This window comes from Manis javanica, chromosome X (assembly GCF_040802235.1).
Source record: "Manis javanica isolate MJ-LG chromosome X, MJ_LKY, whole genome shotgun sequence".
NCBI lineage: Eukaryota > Metazoa > Chordata > Mammalia > Pholidota > Manidae > Manis > Manis javanica.
This window is the reverse complement of record NC_133174.1, coordinates 137,160,045-137,179,071: the sequence shown is the minus strand read 5'-3', so window position 1 is coordinate 137,179,071 and position 19,027 is coordinate 137,160,045. Positions and strand designations below refer to the sequence as shown.

The window sequence follows — 19,027 nt, the reverse complement described above, 5'->3', positions numbered from 1 at the left end:
CCCTGGTAAAATATGGGGTGACAATAACAAAATCAACAGAAGGTAAAGTCTTGGAGCCATGACAGAGGCAGACCCAGGTTTTGTGGGACCTGATGCTTAATACTCGAGACCCTCTTAAAGGATAAGAATACATAATTACCAATAAAAAAGTGGTAACAAAAGTGAATGTGTAAAATGTGTACGTGAATATGTAAAATATTCTGCATGCTGAGAATATTCCCAACAGGAAAGAACTCATGATTGCTGATTGTACAGATGTGATTCATGACCAGAAGACTTTTTAAAAAGTTTACAAATGTTAAACACATCTCAAAATTCAGAAAAAAAAAGTGACAACAAATAAAAGCATTTTTTATTAACTGCTTGGTACACCTCTGTAATACGTTAATCCTACTTTTTTTGTCTGTTATACTTGCAGAATCACAGAACTCAATATATAGCTGTACTTACAGCTGAGATTTTTTATAGCAATGCAGTAAATACACACCTGCAGATCACAAGAGGAAAAGAAATGGGCAGAGCCTGGAGGAATCCACGTGCAGACTCCTCTGCTCTCTCCCTCCCATGAAGGGCCACACAGACCACTCTTCCTCCCTCAGCAATGAAAATGCAATGACATGGGTATGATGTTTCTGTCCAGAGAATCCCAGACCCAGTGTCCGTGGTTTTTTATTCAGCATTGGTCACATAAGCAACCCCCTGCCTAGCAAAATCTCAGACTCCCAGAATGGCAGCAGGTGTTCAGCATAAACCACACAGTTTACGTTTATATATAAACAGCATGTGCACAGTTAGCACCCTTTTCAGCTTTGTGTTGACTGGCAACACTCTTGAGAGTCAACTTCCCAGATGTCAGTGACGGGCCAACCTAACAAGCAGGCCTTTCTAAAGGGCAGTAGTGTCAGGTCTTTTCCATTAACTCTTTTTTGCACACTACTCAATGTTTGCAGTTTTGATACAGGTCAGTACACCACAATCACAGGAATTCTGAAAAATGCCATTTCCCACAACCCCCATCCAAATGTTAACCCTGTGTTTATAGCAGTAGACACTGCATACTGAGAATATTCCCAACAGGAAAGAACTCATGACTGTTGATTGTACATACCTGATTCATGACCAGAAGACTTTTCTGCAAATTTGCTTCCGGCTCTGTACATTGTGAACCTTGATTCTCCTCTACTACCAACAAATTTCCAGCACCGAGCGCTACAGACATCACGACGTACTCTCTAGCCTCACCCCAACTGTCCTGGCCCTGGGCGCACTGGCACAGTAAGGAGTATTCCTGGGTGCTATTTCAGTAGAGGGCAGCCAGCAGTGACTCAAACGGGCACCACTGGTCATGAGCCCCTTAAATACGTCTCTCCAAATCCAACCAATTTAACATCTCCTTAGACAGATTCCCAATATGCCCGTGGCCACTGCAATGCCACCCAACGTATGAACAAGGGTGACAGAGACAGCAGAATGGAGAGTTACAGAAGAGAAACCGCTGACAAAAGGCTTGGGACCCAGATAATGAGGTAAAAGAGAGAACGCATAACCAGAAGGATAAGGAAATGAGGATGGCTTCTAGCTTCCCAGAGTACCTGAAAATGAGTGACCAGCATGTAACCTAGGAATTCAAGGACAGCCTGAGCTGGGATACAACACAAGTACCCAAATGACAGAGCTGTCTTTCTCCTACGGCCGTGTTTATAGCAGCACACGCTGCATACTGAGAATGTTCCCAACAGGAAAGGTTGAGGTGAGAAGGCAGCATGAGCTTTGGTAGACACTGAATGGACAGGAGGAGGGGCTAGTGCAGAGGAGCCGGGCTGCTTCAAGCACAGGCAAAGAGAACTGCACTGGGCAGGCACAGAATCGATCTGAGCACTCCAGGAACCTGAGACAGCTAAGAAAGACAACCTCCTGAATTGGCCAGGACTGAATGAATTCTCAACCAGTACAGTGACAACATCAAATGTGTCCCCAGTTTGAAAGGGCCTTCTAGGGAGCACGTTCCACCCTCTACTCTGGATGCAGGGAGCGGAAACCATAGTTGGGAGTCAGAAGGACCAGTCAAGTCCTGCTTCAGTTAATCACTGTGTGGGCTGAGGTAAATCACTTCTGCTCTCTCAGCTGCCTCACCTAAGTAAAGAGAATGTTCACGTCTTCCAGGAACCTGGAAGAATCCAGTGTGATACCAGGATGAGGAAAAGGACTTTGAAAGGCATTCTTCCTACACCAGAACACAGCACAGGGACCTGTAGGTGAGCATGCTGTGAACTGTAAATCCTTGTAGGAATGAATGTTCCCTTTGCTTTCCTGTGGCAGAGATGAGCCCTGGAGCCATGTGGAAGTACCTTGCATACAGCAGGAACACTCCTTACACACCGACTGTGACCTCTTCTCACTCGCTAGTGTACAGGCAGCTTAAAGCTGTGGTCTTGTTGGTATTGTAGAGGGAAACTGTAGTACTTCAGAATTAATTTGATATGAATAGCAGTCATTTACAAATAGGATGTACTCTGAGTAGTTTCGCTACGAAGGGATAAGTGGACACAAGTAAGCACTGAAATGTCTGAAAGGGGGAAGAAACCCAGAGCAGACCTGCTGTGACTACAGATGACACTTGCACTTCCCCCTCCCCACTGACCCCTACCTAAGCCTTGCTCTGTCCTAGTAGGAGGATGTATATGGAAGGGATTGGCAGCACAGAGGTCACATGGCCCTGGACCACACAGATCCCCAGAAGCAAGTGACAGACTTGATTGGGATTCCGGCACCCTGGGTCATTCTGGAGAATCTACCAGCAGGACTCTCAAGTGTGGGAGTAAAATGTATATGCTGGATTTGGCAGTCCTCAACTACGGTATTAGGGATGAAAATTTAAGGATGGTGCCTTTGGAGAGCTGTGCAGCACAGCAGGCCCTTAATCTCACTCTGATGCAGCCTCTCCTTTACCTGAGAGAGCACCCACCATGGTTGAGTAAATGGAGTTGACCCTTTGGTTGCCATCATAAAGTATATTCTGGAAATGCACACTCTTTTGGTTCAAGTGTAACAGTCCCTCCTGCAACCTGAAGGAAATGTGGACCAGCTCACAGGAGCAACACAACTCCAAGTCCCTGAATCACACTTCACTGAAGCTGGAAGGAGCCGAAGTGGTCCCTGAGGATAGTGTCTGGCTTGGCAGATAGGATGCAAGAACACACACTGGGCCCAGGGCCAGCCCACCTCAGAACATAACTCAGGGCAGCAGGCCCACAGCCTTGGCAGCAGGCTTGGAATGGATGCCCTGTGTTCCCAACATGTTTGGCAGCAGAACAGACTCTGGCTTGGCCAATCCTAAGTTTGAGTCTCAACTCTGCCCCTGGCCAAGTGAGGTTAGTCTAGTCCCTCAGCCTCTGTGTTCTTGGTTTCCTCAACTGTCAAGTGGATGTACCAGCACCTACATCACCAGGTTGATTCAAGGACCAAAAGTGATAAGTGGTGGGAAGCACCTTGATCCACATCCTTTGCTTAGGTTATTCTTCCTTGTCACCTTTGATCTCCTGTCCTCCCAGCCTAAAGTGACCTCTCAAGAGTGGACTCCTATTATCACCATGTGCAAAACCCTGCCTATTCTCCAGATATAAACCCAAGCATATATGGTCAACTAATATATGATGAAGGAGCCATGGATATACAATGGGGAAATGACAGCCTCTTCAACAGCTGGTGTTGGCAAAACCGGAAAGCTACATGCCAGAGAATGAAACTGGATCATTGTCTAATCCCATACATAGAAGTAAGCTTGAAATGGATCAAAGACCTGAATGTAAGTCATGAAACCATAAAACTCTTAGAAGGCAACATAGGCAAAAATCTCCTGAATATAAACATGAGCAATTTTTCCTGAATGCATCTCCTAGGGCAAGGGAAACAAAATAAAAAATGAATAAATGGGACTACATCATCCTAAAAAGCTTCTGTACAGCAAAGGACACCATCAGCAGAACAAAAAGGCATCCTACTGTATGGGAGAACATATTTGTAAATGACATATCCAACAAGGGGTTAACATCCAAACTATATAAAGAACTCACATGCCTCAACACCCAAAAAGCAGTAGCTGTATTAAAAAAAGGGTGGAGGATATGAACAGGCACTTCTCCAAAGAAGATATTTAGATGGCCAACAGGCACATGAAAAGATGCTCCACATCGCTAATCATCAAGGATATGCACATTAAAACCACAATAAGATATCTCCTCACATCCCTTAGAATGGCCAACACAGAAAAGACTAGGAACAACAAATGCTGGCGAGGATGCCGAGAAGGGGGAACCCTCCTACACTGCCGGTGGGAATGTAAATTAGTTCAACTGTTGTGGAAAGCAGTATGGAAGTTCCTCAAAATGCTCAAAATAGAAATGCCATTTGACCCAGGAATTCGACTTCTAGGAATTTACCCTAAGAATGCAGGAGCCCAGTTTCAAAAAGACAGATGCACCCCTATGTTTACCGCAGCACTATTTACAATAGCCAAGACATGGAAGCAACCTCAGTGCCCATCAGTAGATGAATGGATGAAGATGTGGTACAAACACACAATGGAATACTATTCGGCCGTAAGAAGAAAACAAATCCTACCATTTGCAGCAACATGGATGGAGCTAGAGGGTATTATGCTCAGTGAAATAAGCCAGACAGAGAAAGACAAGTACCAAATGATTTCACTCATATGTGGAGTAGAACAAAGCAAAAACTCAAGGAACAAAACAGCAGACAACTCACAGAACCCAAGAATGGACTAACAGTTACCAAAGGGAAAGGGACTGGGGAGGGTGGGTTGGAAGGGAGGGATAAGGGGAATAAGGGGCATTACAATTAGCAGACATAACATGGGGGTGGTGCACAGGGAAGGCAGTATAGCACAGAGAAGACAAGTAGTGGCTCTATAGTATCTTTCTATGCTGATGGACAGTGACTGTAATGGGGTACATGGTGGGGACTTGAAAATGGGGGGAATCTAGTAACCACAATGTTGCTCATGTGATTTTATATTAATGATACAAAAAAAAACACCTGCCTATTCTTCTTTGCACAGTTCAGAGCAAGCCTCCCTCTGATCTCCAGTGAGATGCATCCTAACTGGCCTCTTCTAAAGTCTCATAGCACTGCACAGATAGTTCTTTCTGTGGACTGTGTCTAGTCCTGCCTCAAATGAGAGTTGCTGACATACTTGCCTTTCTTATCCAACTAGCACACACTGACAGCAGGGCAGGGCCCGTCTCACCCATCTGCCAAATCCAACATGATAGAGTCACTGTCATGGAAGTCAGCTGATGAACGCTGGATGACTCAAACTGAACAGTTTATAGCCATCAGCAGTAACCAGTGTCTCCCTTGGCTGAAGCAGGCTCTGGGGACAATATGAGGTGAACTGGGCAGGGTCCTTATCCACAGAAGGATTCCAGTCTAGCTGGGTAACAGGGAACACACATACACACAGAAAACAGAAACTGCCCAAGATAAGCTTATACAAAAAGAATACTATAGACAAGGTTTTGAAAGGTTGTCAGGAAGGAGTGGGCCCTGAAGCCATGTTCACATGGGAGGCTTCATGAGGACACAGGAAGTGAGGAGGGACAGCATCTGCCTTGAGACCACTGTAGACTGGGGAAGAGTCCAGGCTGTGAAAATAGAAGGGTGCCTACAACGAAGAAAGCAGGAGAAGGCAACCTTGGGAAAAACCATGGACTGAATACAGCCTCAGGAAGCTTAGTAATGGCTGAGCCCAGGTCTATACAGTGCTCCTAGTAACCCCATGAGGCCAGGACTGTTTTTATTAACTATGTTTGACAGATGGGCAAACTGAAGCCAGAGAGGTTCAGACACTTGAATGCCATTAGGAGCCAGGGCAACCCCAGGGCAGTTGTTTTAAGAATCATGGTTATGCCACAGGGGAGGCTGTGATCACAGGGCTGGACAGGGATTAGAAATCTGCTTGTCTCATGTGAGAAAAGCTCCAGCTTTGAGGAAATACCCAAATAGAATATTGTCCACAAACCTGTTTTCCTTAAGGATTCTATCTGTGGTCCTTATACTTTCATTGTGATGAGGAAATATTCAGAAAGTTCTCAAGTCCCTCCCCCTCTCTGGGTTTGGTAGGAAGCCAAGGAGACAAAGTTTCTGTTAAGCCTTCAAGAATATAAAGGAATCACAAAGGTGCTTAGGTGCTTGGGATGAACACACTGTAACAATGCATCCCCCCACTAGGATTGGTATGGAGCAGCTTGTTAATCATACTCATGGAAGCCCATTAGTTTACAATACAGGACCTGGGTAACCTTTATAGAAATAAATTAAAATATAGCTAGCATCCTGAATATACCTATAGTGACCTAATAGCTGCTACTGCAACAGTTTCTGGGTGCTGACTTCCCCCTTAGCTTTGTAGTAAATGTATAAAAGACATGACCCTGCTGTACTCGGGGCTCACACCTTTGGATATCACTCTCCTCTGAGCCCACCGGTGTGAAATAAACCTCCACCCTCCAAGACCTCGGAGTGCCAACTGGTTCTTCCATCCGCAAACCAGTCCAGATTTTCCGGTTTTCTGTAACAAGTGCTGATTTCACTTCGGGGAAAGGGTGAGGAAATTAAGTGGGTCAGAAGAGATTCCTGTGCTTTGTAAAAGATATCTATGGTACTCTCACTCACAGGACGTCAAGACGTACCTGTGGTGAACTGAGTACTTTGGGTAAGTGACTGCGGTGAAAGAGGAAAGACAAGAGGTATCAGAGCCAGGGGAGAGGCTCAGGTAACAGCACCAGCCCAGACCCTGAGGCCTGAACTCAGCAAGCAGCAGTGCGGACCAGGAAGGGCAGCATTTCTTCTCATCAGGCATTTGGAAGGCAGGGACACAGGACGTGGTCATCAAGGAAATGCGGAGGGAAGGGAGCCCAAAGAGCCAAGCGTGGCCGCAGTGAGGGGTTTGAGCCCCTAACAGAGGCAGAGGCCAGGAAACCGCTCTGATGGGGAGCTGGCTTCGTGTGGGACGTGTCAGTTCTCAGGGGCAGCAGGAAACAGGAGTGGAGGTTCGCCTTCCCCCCTGCAAAAATGGCCATCTAAAGACCATCCCTCGGGACCTCGCCGGCCGTCCCAGGGTGGTTTGGAGGAAGGAGAGGCCTGGGCGCGCAGCCCGGAGGTGCAGGAGTCAGCCTAGAGATCCCGCCCTCTCCCTGCCTGCGTGTCCTCCGGGCTCCATCCTGAGGGTCGGTTTAGGTCTCTGAGGACGACGGGTCTGCCACTTCGCTGCCTACCGGTGCGGAGCGAGCTGGACGCCTACATCCTAGGAGGAAATAGGGCACTTGCGGGCCTCAGCCCTTGGGCGGGTCTAGCCCACCCGCCGCGCTGGTCCCAGGCTCCAGGGCTCCACCCCCCCGACTCCCTCCGCGCTGCCCCTCCCCGGCCCTCCCCGTCCGGCCCGGCCTGCAGCCCCCAAGCTCGCCCCAGCCCGCTTCCCGAGCCCCGCCCGGCTCCTCCACTGCCTCCACCTCCGCCCAGCCACTCCAAGCCTCGCCCTGCTCCTCCCTTGGCTCCACACCCACTCAACTCCTCTCGAGCCACGACGCACTCCGCCAGCTCATCCTGCCAACGCTTTTCCCCAGCTCCAGCCGGCTTTTCCCCCAGCTCACGCTCCCAAGCACCACTAGTTAGGCGAACGTCCTACACAGACCAGCCCCTCCCTAGCCCGGCCCCGCACGCCCATTGGCTCCACCCCTGCCCAGACCGCCCCCAAGCTCCGCCCCAAGCCCCACCCCGTTCCTCCCGTGGGCCATCCACGAACCAGCTCCTCCCCAGCGGCGCCACGCGCTCTCCAGCCCCGCCCACCCCACCGTCAGCTCCCCCTCACCTGCGTTTCCCTGGGTCGACTGGGCTCCTCCCTCTACCACAGCTCTTTCCCACAGCTCCGCACCACTCCTCCCTGACTGTCGCTACCCTGCTTTCCCCAGTTCCAAGCTGCTCCTCTCCTGCTATACCACACTCTTCCCTCAGCTTATCTTTCCCAATTTCCCCCGGCCCCGCCTCCCCCAGCTCCTCCCAGCTTTCCCCCAGATCCACCCTACTCCTCCCCAACCTGCGCCCCGCTCCTGTTCCAGCCCCGCCTCTGCCTCGCCTTTCCCACTCACGCCCTGCTCCTCCCCTACCTCCTCGTCCCCAGCTTTGTGCCACCTACGCTCCGCTCCTCGCTCACCTACTTGGCTGCAGCTCTGCCCGACTCGTTTCGGAGCTTGGCTCCGCTCCTCCTCCAGCTCCGTCCCACTCCTCCCCCTACTCGGCCCAGCTCCTCCCACGGCTCCACCCCCGTCCAGCTTCCCGCAGCCCAGCTCCACCCATACAATGGCCTCTCCACTCCCCTTCCTGCCCTTCCCGCCCCCGTTCCTTTTCCTCCTTTCCGTTCCGCTCGCGGCCGCCGGTTGCGGGCCCCAGACCCAGCCGCGTCCTCCCGCGCGCCTCAGCGCCTAGTGAGCCCAACAACGCCGGTTAGCAAAGCGGCCTGCGAGCGTACGGGCGCGTGTACGTGGGCGCGTGAATATTAATTGCCCGGCTGCGAGGCTGCGTGACTGCGTAAGGGAGGGTTGCGCTCCTGCACGTGCGTACGTACGTACGTACGAGTTTACGAGTCTGCGCACAAGAGGGGCGTCACCATCTCCGCTAGCTCATCCGGGTGAAGGACAGCTGTCAGCTGCCCCCGGTGCTCGGTGCCCGGGCGGCGGAGGGAGTGTCAACGGCGCTGAGGCAGCCACGACGCGGGCCGGGCGCTCTGTACTCTCTCCGCGGAGCGCGTCGTCTCCTTGCCTGGGCGTGGGAGGCGGTGGTCCTGGCGCGGGCACCCTCACGAGACCACGGGGAGGCGGAGGACTGTCGTGCAATGTGGCCGCCGCCTGGTCAGCCGAGCGGGCCCTCCACTCGCTCGGCGGGACCCGCCCCGCCCGTCCGAAGGAAGTCGGAACCCGCCAGGCGCATGCCAGCAGCTCTGCTCTCCGCGCGCAAGGTTACCTCTGGGCTGGGGTTTCCCGGACCCTGTGCCTGGGAGCACCAGCAGAGCGGCGGAGGCCACCCTTCTCGGCCCCGGCCCCGGCCCCAACCCCGCCACCGTCACGCGCCCGCCATCCTTCCACGGCCGTGGAGCAGCGACGTTCGTCTGTGCCTAGAATCGCCAGTGTGCACGTCCATGCGCACCGGTGCGCCGTCCTTCCTGTGCTCAGCGCCTCCCGCATGGCCCTTGGTCTGTGGCCTCACAGAGGCCCCTGGCTGTGCGGTGTTCAGCTGGTTGCCCGTGGCACCCCTCCGGGCTGGGCACACCCAGGATGATGTTGAGGGGAATGGGATTGTTCATAGGGTCCCCAAATTCTGCCCATGGGACAGTGTGGGAGGACTTGACAGTTTTCTCCTATTGGACTCCGGGTCTGCTGGGCTGTAAGGACACCCTCCACTTGAACTTAGAAGAAATGATTTTCTGTGCCTGCTGGTTGGCAGCCCTGTGGACCCTGGCCCAGTGAGGGTGGGGGGATACCACTGCATTGATTAGCAGGATCAAACCGTGAGCCAAGTGAGGTGTTTCCCATCAGATGGACCCTCCTGGGTCCTCGTGGTCTGCAATCCCCGCTGAGTACCAGACTGTTCTGGTCATTAGCCAACATTGCTGTCTTGTACCTAACGACCTGTTCTCACGATCCCTCTTTGTGCAGGTGAAGAAGCCAAGACAAGTGGGAAAGCGCGTCATCCCAAGTCCACAGAGCAGGTACTCTGTGCCTCCGAGACAGGAGGGCACCTTTAGGTCCTCCCTCATGGTCTCATTTTAACTTGATTACCTCTGGAAATACCTTTCCTTTCCATATATGGTCATGTTCGGACATACTGGGGAATGAGACTTCAATACATGGATGGTGGGGCTGGGGTGTGCGTGGGGGTAGAACATGAGTACAATGCAACGCAGCACAACCTACAAGGCCCCTGAGATGGGAACAAACTCGAGATGTTCTGGGGGAGGACGGAAGGCCTTGATGGCTGAGGGGTGGTGAATAAGGGAGAGAGGAGAGCAGGCTGCTGTTGGTGGGGGGGTGGGGGAAGCAGATTTCGTGAGGCCCGGTGGGCCCTGGTGAGACGTGCGTCCGTGCTGGTTGGGGGCGGAGCCCCTGGAAGCTTTCAGCAAGGGAAGGACATGATCACATCACCCCTGGACCAGAACCACTCTGGCCACAGTGGGGGCACTGCCAGGCAGGGGCCGTTGGGGAGACTGCAGGAGAGGGCAGTGGGACTCTGTGGACTCGGACCAAGAGTGTGGCCGTGGAGACGAGGGAAAGGGGTCAGGTTCAGGATAGGCTGTGGAGATAGCAGCCATGTGACGTGAGTGGTGGGTGCAGGAAAGGGAGCAGGGGCGGCCGCTAGGTCCGGGACAAGAACAACCAGGTTGGTAGCAAAGCCACTTGTGGAAGGGAAGTGGATTTGGGGACCTGAGTCTGTGCTGGCCATGGAAGTTGAGGCCGAGCAGCTGTGGCCCATGTGGAGGTAGGCAGAGCAGGCAAGCATGCGACACGGAAACCTGGGAGGAAGGGCAGGAGGGGCAGTCAGCGGTGTCAGGGCTGCCGAGTGGTGAGTGAGAGGAGGAGACAGCAGGTGTGGGGCGGGTCACTGGTGCCTGTGGTGACGGGTGTACTAGCGAGGTTGAGGGTGACAGTGCGTGGAGAGGAGGGAGAGGCTGCAAGCATAGACAGCTCTGCTGAGGACTGCTGCGTGGAGGTTTAGACAATGAGGCAGACGCTGGAGGCCTCTGGAGGCACAGGCTCAGGGGGTGGGTGTCTCTGTCCCTGTGGTGAAGGGGGTGCGGGCGTGGCCCTCTAAAGACGGAATCATACTCTACTGGTAGGGTAGGGGGAGTGAGGCTGCCAGAGCGGGGGCAGACAATGGCCAGAGCAAGGTCCTTGAGCACTCGAGAGGGGTGGGGTCCAGAGCACAGCTCACGGGGCTGCTCAGCGTGAGAAGCGGAGGGAACGCAGAGGACCTGGGTGCAGGGACAGGCAAAACAGTGGGATGGCAAAGAGGTGAACACAAGGCAGCTTTGGTGCACCTGGGGCCGGCCCTTGGGAGTACGTGAGTTTTCTTAAACAAGAGGATGTGGTTGAGGTCAGGTTGACCTATAGAAAGATAGGGAGGAGGGAGGAGGCAGGGTGCGGGTGCTCGTGGGTGGGGCGCCATGACGACGATGGGAGGTCACCGTCTGTGACTGTCCTGTTAGGTGCCAGGTACTGGGCTAGGTGCCCTCAGCACCTTGCCTCCCGTCCTCACAGTCACGTGGAGACAGAGGCTCTGAGAGATGCCGCCACCCAGCTGAGGTTCAGGCCTGGGGCCCCGCTCTTCCCACTGCACAGCTCTATCCTCCAGCCAGGAGGCAGAACCCCACGACCCCTGCTCCAGGCACCAGGACAGGAGGGGAGGACAGGGCGTGCACTCAAGTGCCCTGGAATCGTGGGCCGTCTCTCTTTTCCTCGGCAGCTGCTTCTCAGCAGTGGAGTGGGTGACAGGTACTGCCCCTACCAGGTTATTTGAGGATCAAACTCTGTGACCTGTGGGTCGTGCCCATCCCAGCACCTGGCCAGGAGAGGGTGCATGTGCACTGGTGCCACATGGCCCTGCTCTCTTTCAACTTCTCCTTGTAGGCTCACGCAGGGCAGGACATCTGCTAGAACAGTGCTGTGGGAGGCAGTTGAAGGAGGGTGGCGCCCAGAGGCCTGGGAAGGAGACAGGTGAGGTGACAGAGGCCATCTGAGATCACAGGGTGCCCCCAGGCCTGAGCTGAGGTCGCACCCCGAGGATGTGTGCTTGTCAGCCCTGGGGTAGGGGCTGGAGAGATTGGGGTCTGCAGGGCCTTGGCGGTGGCAGGCCCAGGGAGCCAAGGGGTTTGGGGTACCGATGGTGGTGGGAGAAGACGCGAACCTCATTACTGTGGCTGTCTGTGCTGGGAGAGGGCTAGAGCCGGTGCGCTGGGCTGTGAAAACAAGGGGCCCTCCCTCCATCCTCTGAGCTGCCCTGGGGCTCAGTGAACTTGGTCCTCGAAGAGAACACATGCCTTCTGGGGCCCGTGCCTTTCTCTCACTGTCCCCACCCACCTTCACAAGCTCCCCAGAGACTCCATCTGCTGGATGAGTCCCCCCCAGTGACGCACCCCCTCCCTTCCTGTCAGCTGACTGCGTGGCACTGGAAGAGAGGAGGCAACCATCTCCACTCGCCCAGCATCCTGGTCCCTGGGATTTCGGGCACCCAGGGACATTGGGGAGAGGTCAGGCCCATGGGCCGTGAGCTTGGAGGGCTGCTGGACGATGCTCATTGACATCCACGGTTCTGTGCTTCCGCAGGCCGTAGGAGGTCCGAGGAGCTCTGGGAAGATGACATTCGGCTGCCTGTCCTTCCGGCAGCCTTATGCAGGTTTTGTATTAAACGGGGTCAAGACGGTGGAGACACGCTGGCATCCGCTGCTGAGCGGCTACCGCAGCTGTACCATCGCTATCCACATTGCCGTCAGGGACTGGGAAGATGCCACCTGGAGGAAGCTGCTGGTGGACAGGCTGGGGATGACCCCCGCTCAGCTTGAGGCCTTGCTTCGGGAAGGGGAGAAGTACGGCCGTGGAGTAGTAGCTGGCAAGTGGCAATGCACCTGGCCCCGGGCTGCGGGTGGTGGAGCTGGGCTTGCATGAGCTTGGGAGCTCGGGTTAGCCCTTTCTCCACTCTGGGACTCAGTGCAGCTCTGAGAAGCAGGGCCAGGTCCAAGTGTGCACGTGGCGTTTGCCTCTGTCTCTGTGTTTGTGCACGTGCAGCAGCATGACACAAAGGGGGTCCGGGTGCCTCTGGGCCCAGGCTGCTTCCTGTGTGGCTCCACATACCTGCCCCAGCCCCACAGCCTGCCGCACCATGGTCCCTGCCACCCCGAGATTCCATGTCACCTGAGGAAGTGCTCAGGGACCTGAGGGCCTGTCCCCCACAGGGGCCCCTTGGTATCTGCCACCCTCCCTCAGCAGTGTCACTGGGGCCTGCCCGTGACTTGGGTGGGGTCGTGCAGGACAAGGCCCTCTGCTCTCGGCTTCTCTGCCTCCTGTGGCCTCACCCAGAGCTCCCCGAGCAGCATTTGGCTCATGGGAAACGCTGACTGGGAGGCACCCCACTCACTCCTCCGTGCCCGCTTGGCGATACTGCGTCAGTCTCCTGGAGGGGGTAGCATGAGTTGAGTGAGCACGTTGTCCCCCAGGCAGCCCTGGGCTTACAGAGGTAAATCATCCAGGTGCCTCTCCCTTTCTGCACAGGGCTCGTGGACGTTGGGGACACTGTGCGGTGCCCAGAACTCCTAGCTCCTGACGAGGCTGCACACCTGGAAAGCCAAGCCGTGCTGGCCGACCTGAAGCACAAGTACCTGACCACCCTGGCCAACCCCAGGTGGCTACTGGAGCCCATCCCCAGGAGAGGCGGGAAGGATGTCTTCCAGGTAGACATCCCGGAGCACCTGATTCCCTCGGGCGGGAGGCCTGACGAGCATGGGCGCCTCAGAGGAAAGTTGCCAAGAGAGCAGGCCAATCACGACCCATCAGCCGGCCCCGCGCCACGCACGGTCGAGTCGGCTGCGAGCTGGATCGGCAGCCATGGACAGCGCTGCCCAGAGTGTGCTGCTCCCCTAAGCAGGTCCCCACTCGGCTGCAGGGGACCGGGGAGCAGAACTGTCCTTGCAGGACACCCCCTCGGCTGGCGACAGATGCTCAGGGACTCTGACCTTTAGGGCAGAGGGAAAGCTGCCAGTGAATGTCCTTGCGCTGCCACTGATTTTGGTCCGGCTGATTTCTGGAGTGTACAAAGAAGCGTGTTTTAAGAGCCCTGCTTCGTGTCCTCCCCTCTCTGGTCAAAACTCGTGGAAGGCTCGACCAGCACCCGGGGGACAAGCAGGTGCCAAATGATGGCCCGAGAGAGGCCAGCCGTGGACAGCCTCGTTCACGAGCAAGGGGACATCAGGCTTAGAAGTGGAGCGAGCCCCTGTCCGTCCTTGCTTGTGACTCTTGCCCCGTTGTGACAGTGTCTGCTGGCTCATGAAGCATGCGTGCTGGACCTGTCCCTCCAGCAACTTGATGTCCAAGGAAGGGGCCCTAAATACAGCTCTAACAGAAAAGTGTTCGGTGGTGGTGGTTTTTGTGTTGTGGGGAACCTTTCTGTCTTTTCTTTCGGGTGGTTTCTTAACAAAGTTGGTAGGGTGCGTCACCCATGAGGACGATGGGCTTTGCCCCCGGTGCTGGCTGGGGCACGGCCCGTCTCTCTTCTGAGCCAGACCACGGAGGGGTTGTACAGCCCTGAGCAGAGGGGGTGGCCCTGCTTTTATGTGGGCCTGTCTGCCAGGCTCCTGGATCGTGGGCTGGAGATGCTCAGCTGCTGTTCAGGAGCGCCCTGGCACATCTTAGGGGCAGCCGTGGGGAGAGACCCTCGTGTGTCAGGATATGGGACTAAAGTAAGGAGATGCCCCTGAGGTCAGGAGCGAGGCTGTTGCGTCTCCTGAGCAGCAGCCCAGGCTCAGGGGACAGGGTCTGCGTCAGCTTGCCTCAGTGCACCCCAGCCCAGTCCTCGGCTGAGGACTTGGTGTGCACATGGTGCTCCGAGTCTAAGAGGAGAGCGGGAGCCAAGGCTCGTCACGGGCCAGGATTTCCAGCCACCTCGGGCTTATGCTGAGGTCTGTGTGGGACAGCAAGGTAGAAAGAACCACAGACTCGAAGGCTTCCCATTCGATTGTTTATTTGATCCCACAGGGGTTTGCTGTCATTTATGAAAGCCAAAAATAGGTCCATGGCTACAGAATGGTGGGGTTTTTCTTTGCTTTTCTTTTTAATGTACCACCAGTGGCCTGTGAGATTAGGGAGCCAGCTTACCCTCGAACTGCTTACAGAAAACACTCGTAATCCGAGGAGCTCTCTTCCTGCTCACGCCCTTCAGGGGCCTCCTTTGGGGCCATGAACATAAGGGGGGCCAGCAGGATGGAATAACAGCTGCTGCACAAGGCCATCACCCTTACCTTAATCTGGGTCAGCTGGGGGGCTGCTGGACGGCTCCCCTGCACTGTCGCTTCTGGCAGTGGCTGGGGGCGCACATCCCATTCCTGGACGTGCCCTCCCCGCTTGGGCCCTGTGGTTCCCTAGGGGAGCAACTGTGCGTGGGACAGCGGGCTGCAGTGCTCATAGACCAGGCGCCAGGGAAGGTAGGAGAGCGCTGGTGCCGGGCCCCTGAGCCCTTGGGCCTTCGTGCTGGGCCCCTGTGCTGGCTGCTCTGGCGGACTCCCTGCCGCAGACGCACAGGCAGCTTCTTACAGTGGCTACCGGCTTTTCTGGAGCTGTGGCGCATCTCCCCGGCTGGGTGGCGCTCCTCAGGTAACCTCTTCTCTGGACCATATTCTCCACCAGCAGAGGCTTGTCTCTCTGAAAGTTGGAGTTGCACTAGATCTGGAACAAAATCATTTCAGTCATTCCAGGAGAGACTGTTCCTTCTTCCCCCATCCCCTCCCTCCACTCCCTCCTTCCCCACCCGCCCCCGGCCTCTGTCCACCCTCCCCGCCTCCCCCCACCACCACCTTCCCCCCATCCTTCCCCCCACCCCCACGCCACCACCTCCCCCACACTCCCGGTCCAAATGGTCTCATTTCACTCTGGAGAAGACATCTTTTTTAAACTGCTGGCAAGTTGGATTAGGCTTTACAGCCTGAGTGTGCTGAAGATCGGCCATGCAGCGGTTAAGGTGTTACTGTCGCTAGTTGGGGTTAACTGGCCTCAGCCTGTGGTCACACCTGCAGGTCGTCTCTAAGGGGCTGTAGTGTAACCTGAGGATCCATCCATACCATCTCATCTCTCGGTAAGTAACGTCTCACGAGGAAAAAAAGTCACCCTCGGGAGCTAAACCCTCTGCGTGTGACGGTCCCCTGGGTGTACTCAGGAGGGGTGGGAGTGACACAACACGGGGAACGGAAGGACTTTCTGCTTTACCATCATCCTCTTGTTCCCTGGAGAGCACGCGCAAGGGTCGTCAGGGCATATTTTGCTGAATCCATACAGGTTCATTTGGCGGATGGAAGTCGTCAGGCTGTCCGTTTCAAAAATTCTGTCTGAGCCAGTCGGGTGAAGGATCTCCCTCTGGAAGAGGTCTTGGTAGGGGGGCAACCCACTGCTTAGGTCATCATCCTCTGGCTGCCACACGATGTCACAAAGGTGGCTCCCGGCCGGCCTGTAGAGGAGCCCTGGCCCTGAGTGGGGGAGGGGATGGGTGTGGGGTGCCCCACTTCAGTCTTTGGGAGAAGCCTGGAGCGGTGTGGTTGGCGTTCCCAGAGGGGGCTCCCATGTGCTGCCAGGCACCCATTTTCTTTCACAGGCTGGGCCCCAGCTGGGCTGGGAATCCATGATCCCGTGCCCACTCCCACCCCTAGAGGCGGGGGAGGCCTATTGCTGGCTTCTCTGCTTTGCTCAAGGGCCAGGCCCTGTTTAGTCCTAGTGTGGCCTCCACCAAGTCCGCCCACGGCGGTTGGGTCCCTGGGGGCCTGTGCCTCCCAGGGGTGGCGGTCCCAACGGGCGGGTCATCCTAGTCTCGCCAGTTCTCCCCGTGTTCCCCTCCCACACCAAGCCACCCCACTTGGTTTCTTCCATCGGCTCATCTGCTCCTGCTGCTTGGTCGGTGCTGCTCACACCAGAGTTGGGCCCAAACAGAGAGTCCTATAGTCTTGCCCCTGGGGTCACGTTGTCCACAGAGTCAGGCTGTGCTCAGCAGTGCGGGAGAGCTCCTGCAGCTCCTCGACCTCGGTGGTAGCCACAGCCACTCAGACCCATGGTGGCCCCCAGTGCCGACGTGTGCTCGGGTGGCCCCGCGCCTCTGCTGCGCTTGGCACGCTCCCCTTGAGCTCTGCTTGCCTCCAGATCTCGTCCCTCTGCAGATCACAACGCACTTGTCTTTAGTGCCATTTCCTCCCCATAGAACCTCTTCTCACTGCCCGAGACGTGCTGGCCTGGGGACCACCTGCATTGGCCCTTTCCAATCAGCTGTCCCAGACACTCGGCTCCAGCCCCCCTGCCCCTTGGCGGCCTGCCTCCATCCCGGAGCCGAGTTTCCTCCCTGTGGCGGGGTAGTTTGGCTTCTGCTCCCTCGAGTTTCTGGCCTCCCGCTTCCTGATTTGGTCCTCTCTGGCACCTTCCCTTTTCAGCACTGGATTCTGGGCTTCGGCATATATTGTTCTGCAGAAATGGTACACATGTACCTCATTCCCTCCACGCCAGGCCTGGTCTCCGTGCCCCAAGCCCGCCCCCACCCCTCGTGTGTCCCTCTCCTGCCATTACCCGGATGCTAGGTGTGTGGTACAACCTTGTTTGCTGTTGGGTTACTTTCCAGAAGGCGCCCTGCACACAGAAGCACTCCTAAGGAATGTGCCCACGTGTTTAGCTAGACATGACTCCAGGAAGCCAATATGAGGGCACCCGTCATGCATTTGCACGTTAATGAGAGTCTGGCCACGGGATGGGATGAAACCCAAATCCAAGTCATCTTCACCATGGATTGAGGGGACACAACAGCGGTTATGTTTTGGGGATCGTGCATTCTCTCACTGACGGCATGGACGGCTTTGTTCACACGAACCCTGTCCGGGGAGCCAGGCCTCACGGCAGGGCCAGCCCTCTCTAGGTTCTCTAGGTTCTGGGCATCGGGGTACACTCCCTGCTCCCTCAGGTTCCTCAGCGTGATATTGGGAGGACCCCGGACTCCTACCTCTGTGGCCCCGCCACCCCTCTTCTGACCTCCTGAACCGGGGCACACAGACCAAGGTCCTCACCTCCCTGAGAACTCAAGAGAGATGTGTCATGAGGCCCCACATGCACACTCCCTGAACCCCAGCAGGATCCCAAAGGCTGCCATTAGGGCCAGCCCCTGTCCTGTTGGGGGGGGCTCTCGGCCTCCCATAGGTCATCCGTTCACCCCTGCCGGGGCCTGTGCTTCCTACCAGCCCCCACCGGGCATAGTGGGCATCTCCTGCTTAGACTCAGACCTCACGACCCGGGGGACTCTCCCCCTTCCCGCCCATGCGACGAAGGAGCATGTCACTTAGGGCTTCCGCTCACTTTTCATTCCAGGGCTGAGGAAAGAGGACACCTGGCCTGTCCTCCCAGGATGGACCTCAGGGGGAAATAAGCTTCGGGTCCCCCGTTTCCTGGACAGGGTCCGTTCAGTCCTCACCCACGTTCCTGGGCACCCCTCTGTCCACCTGAAGCCACACTCCTCACACCACGGCCCTCACCTCTGGAAGAGTCCCTGCGACAGGAGACAGGGATCAACTCTTCTGCTTATCCTGCTCTGGGGCGTCCCAGCACTGAGCCCAGGGGCCCAGGTTCCCTGCTCTTTGGGCTCTGAAGTCCTTAGGCGTCCCTCAGGGTCCTCACTCTGCCTCCCATTAGGACCCGGTTCCTCCCCTCTGCTGAAGGGAGGCGCATTTCCTGAAGCGAGTCCCCAGTGCCTCTCGGGAGACGGCATGGGGCCCTGGATTCTTGGGCGGGGGCCCTCAGGCCTCCCCCACGGTTCTACCTGGAGTCCCTGTGGGTGACCTGAATCTGTCCTCGGACACTGAGGCAGTCCCGTCCCTCAGGCCTCCCAGTCGGAAGACTAACGACGTGACATCCGGAAGCCGGGTCAGACCACCGCCTGGAGGCTGCCAGGAGGAAAGCACAAGGTTTGGGGTGGGGGGGCCTCGCTCCTCCCCCTGGGCCTCCCTTAAACCCCGCCTTCTCCCACCTGCCGCGGCTCACGAGGCCCAGGGCTCTGCTTCCCCAGGTCCCTAGTGGATGTGGTCTGGTGGTGGGATGGGGGGAGGTGGGGCAGTGGGAGGAAGAAGGGGTGATGTGGGGAGTCGGATTTTGAGTGCATGGGGGGAGGTGTGGGGGCGGGTGTTGGGAGTTGAGGGTGGGAGGTGAGGATTTGGGGGAGCGTGGGGGGGGGGTGA

General features: G+C 56.1%; 1 protein-coding gene and 1 long non-coding RNA gene across 13 annotated transcripts in view; one reads left to right on the top strand and one right to left on the bottom strand.

Annotated features, from left to right (window-relative positions):
- LOC108385828 (uncharacterized) overlaps positions 1-8,519 on the bottom strand; it is a 72,010-nt gene extending 63,491 nt beyond the window's left edge. For 3 of the 6 annotated variants that reach the window (XR_012127595.1, XR_005060602.2, XR_012127594.1), the window contains exon 1: positions 7,889-8,519. This is a non-coding gene — a long non-coding RNA (uncharacterized lncRNA). Of the gene's footprint in view, positions 1-1,108; positions 7,410-7,888 lie in introns of those variants that run through there. The other 3 variants (XR_012127593.1, XR_012127596.1, XR_012127597.1) reach the window with 3 other exon arrangements.
- Positions 8,520-8,568: 49 nt separating this feature from the next.
- Positions 8,569-14,188, top strand: EOLA2 (endothelium and lymphocyte associated ASCH domain 2). 7 transcript variants are annotated; one of them, XM_037015488.2, is made up of 5 exons: positions 9,084-9,265; positions 9,729-9,781; positions 11,697-11,783; positions 12,393-12,675; positions 13,335-14,188. In XM_037015488.2, the coding sequence occupies exons 4-5, from the start codon at positions 12,423-12,425 to the stop codon at positions 13,799-13,801; spliced, it is 720 nt and encodes a 239-aa protein (XP_036871383.2). In that variant the 5' UTR covers positions 9,084-9,265; positions 9,729-9,781; positions 11,697-11,783; positions 12,393-12,422; the 3' UTR covers positions 13,802-14,188. The 7 variants fall into 7 exon arrangements, with proteins under 7 accessions (XP_036871380.2, XP_036871383.2, XP_073084301.1 ...); XM_073228200.1 differs by adding an exon at positions 11,276-11,561 and having other exon boundaries at positions 9,084-9,781; XM_037015485.2 differs by lacking the exon at positions 11,697-11,783 and having other exon boundaries at positions 8,569-9,221.
- The last annotated feature ends 4,839 nt before the right edge of the window (positions 14,189-19,027 follow it).

What these genes read in the sequence shown, in the direction of transcription:
- EOLA2 (XM_037015485.2), top strand. Translation starts at nt 8,909, where the DNA reads ATGTGGCCGCCGCCTGGTCAGCCGAGCGGGCCCTCCACTCGCTCGGCG. An exon ending in GTGCACGTCCATGCGCACCG is followed by an intron (nt 9,222 to 9,728) that starts GTGCGCCGTCCT and finishes CTCTTTGTGCAG; the next exon opens with GTGAAGAAGCCAAGACAAGT. An exon ending in ATCCCAAGTCCACAGAGCAG is followed by an intron (nt 9,782 to 12,392) that starts GTACTCTGTGCC and finishes GTGCTTCCGCAG; the next exon opens with GCCGTAGGAGGTCCGAGGAG.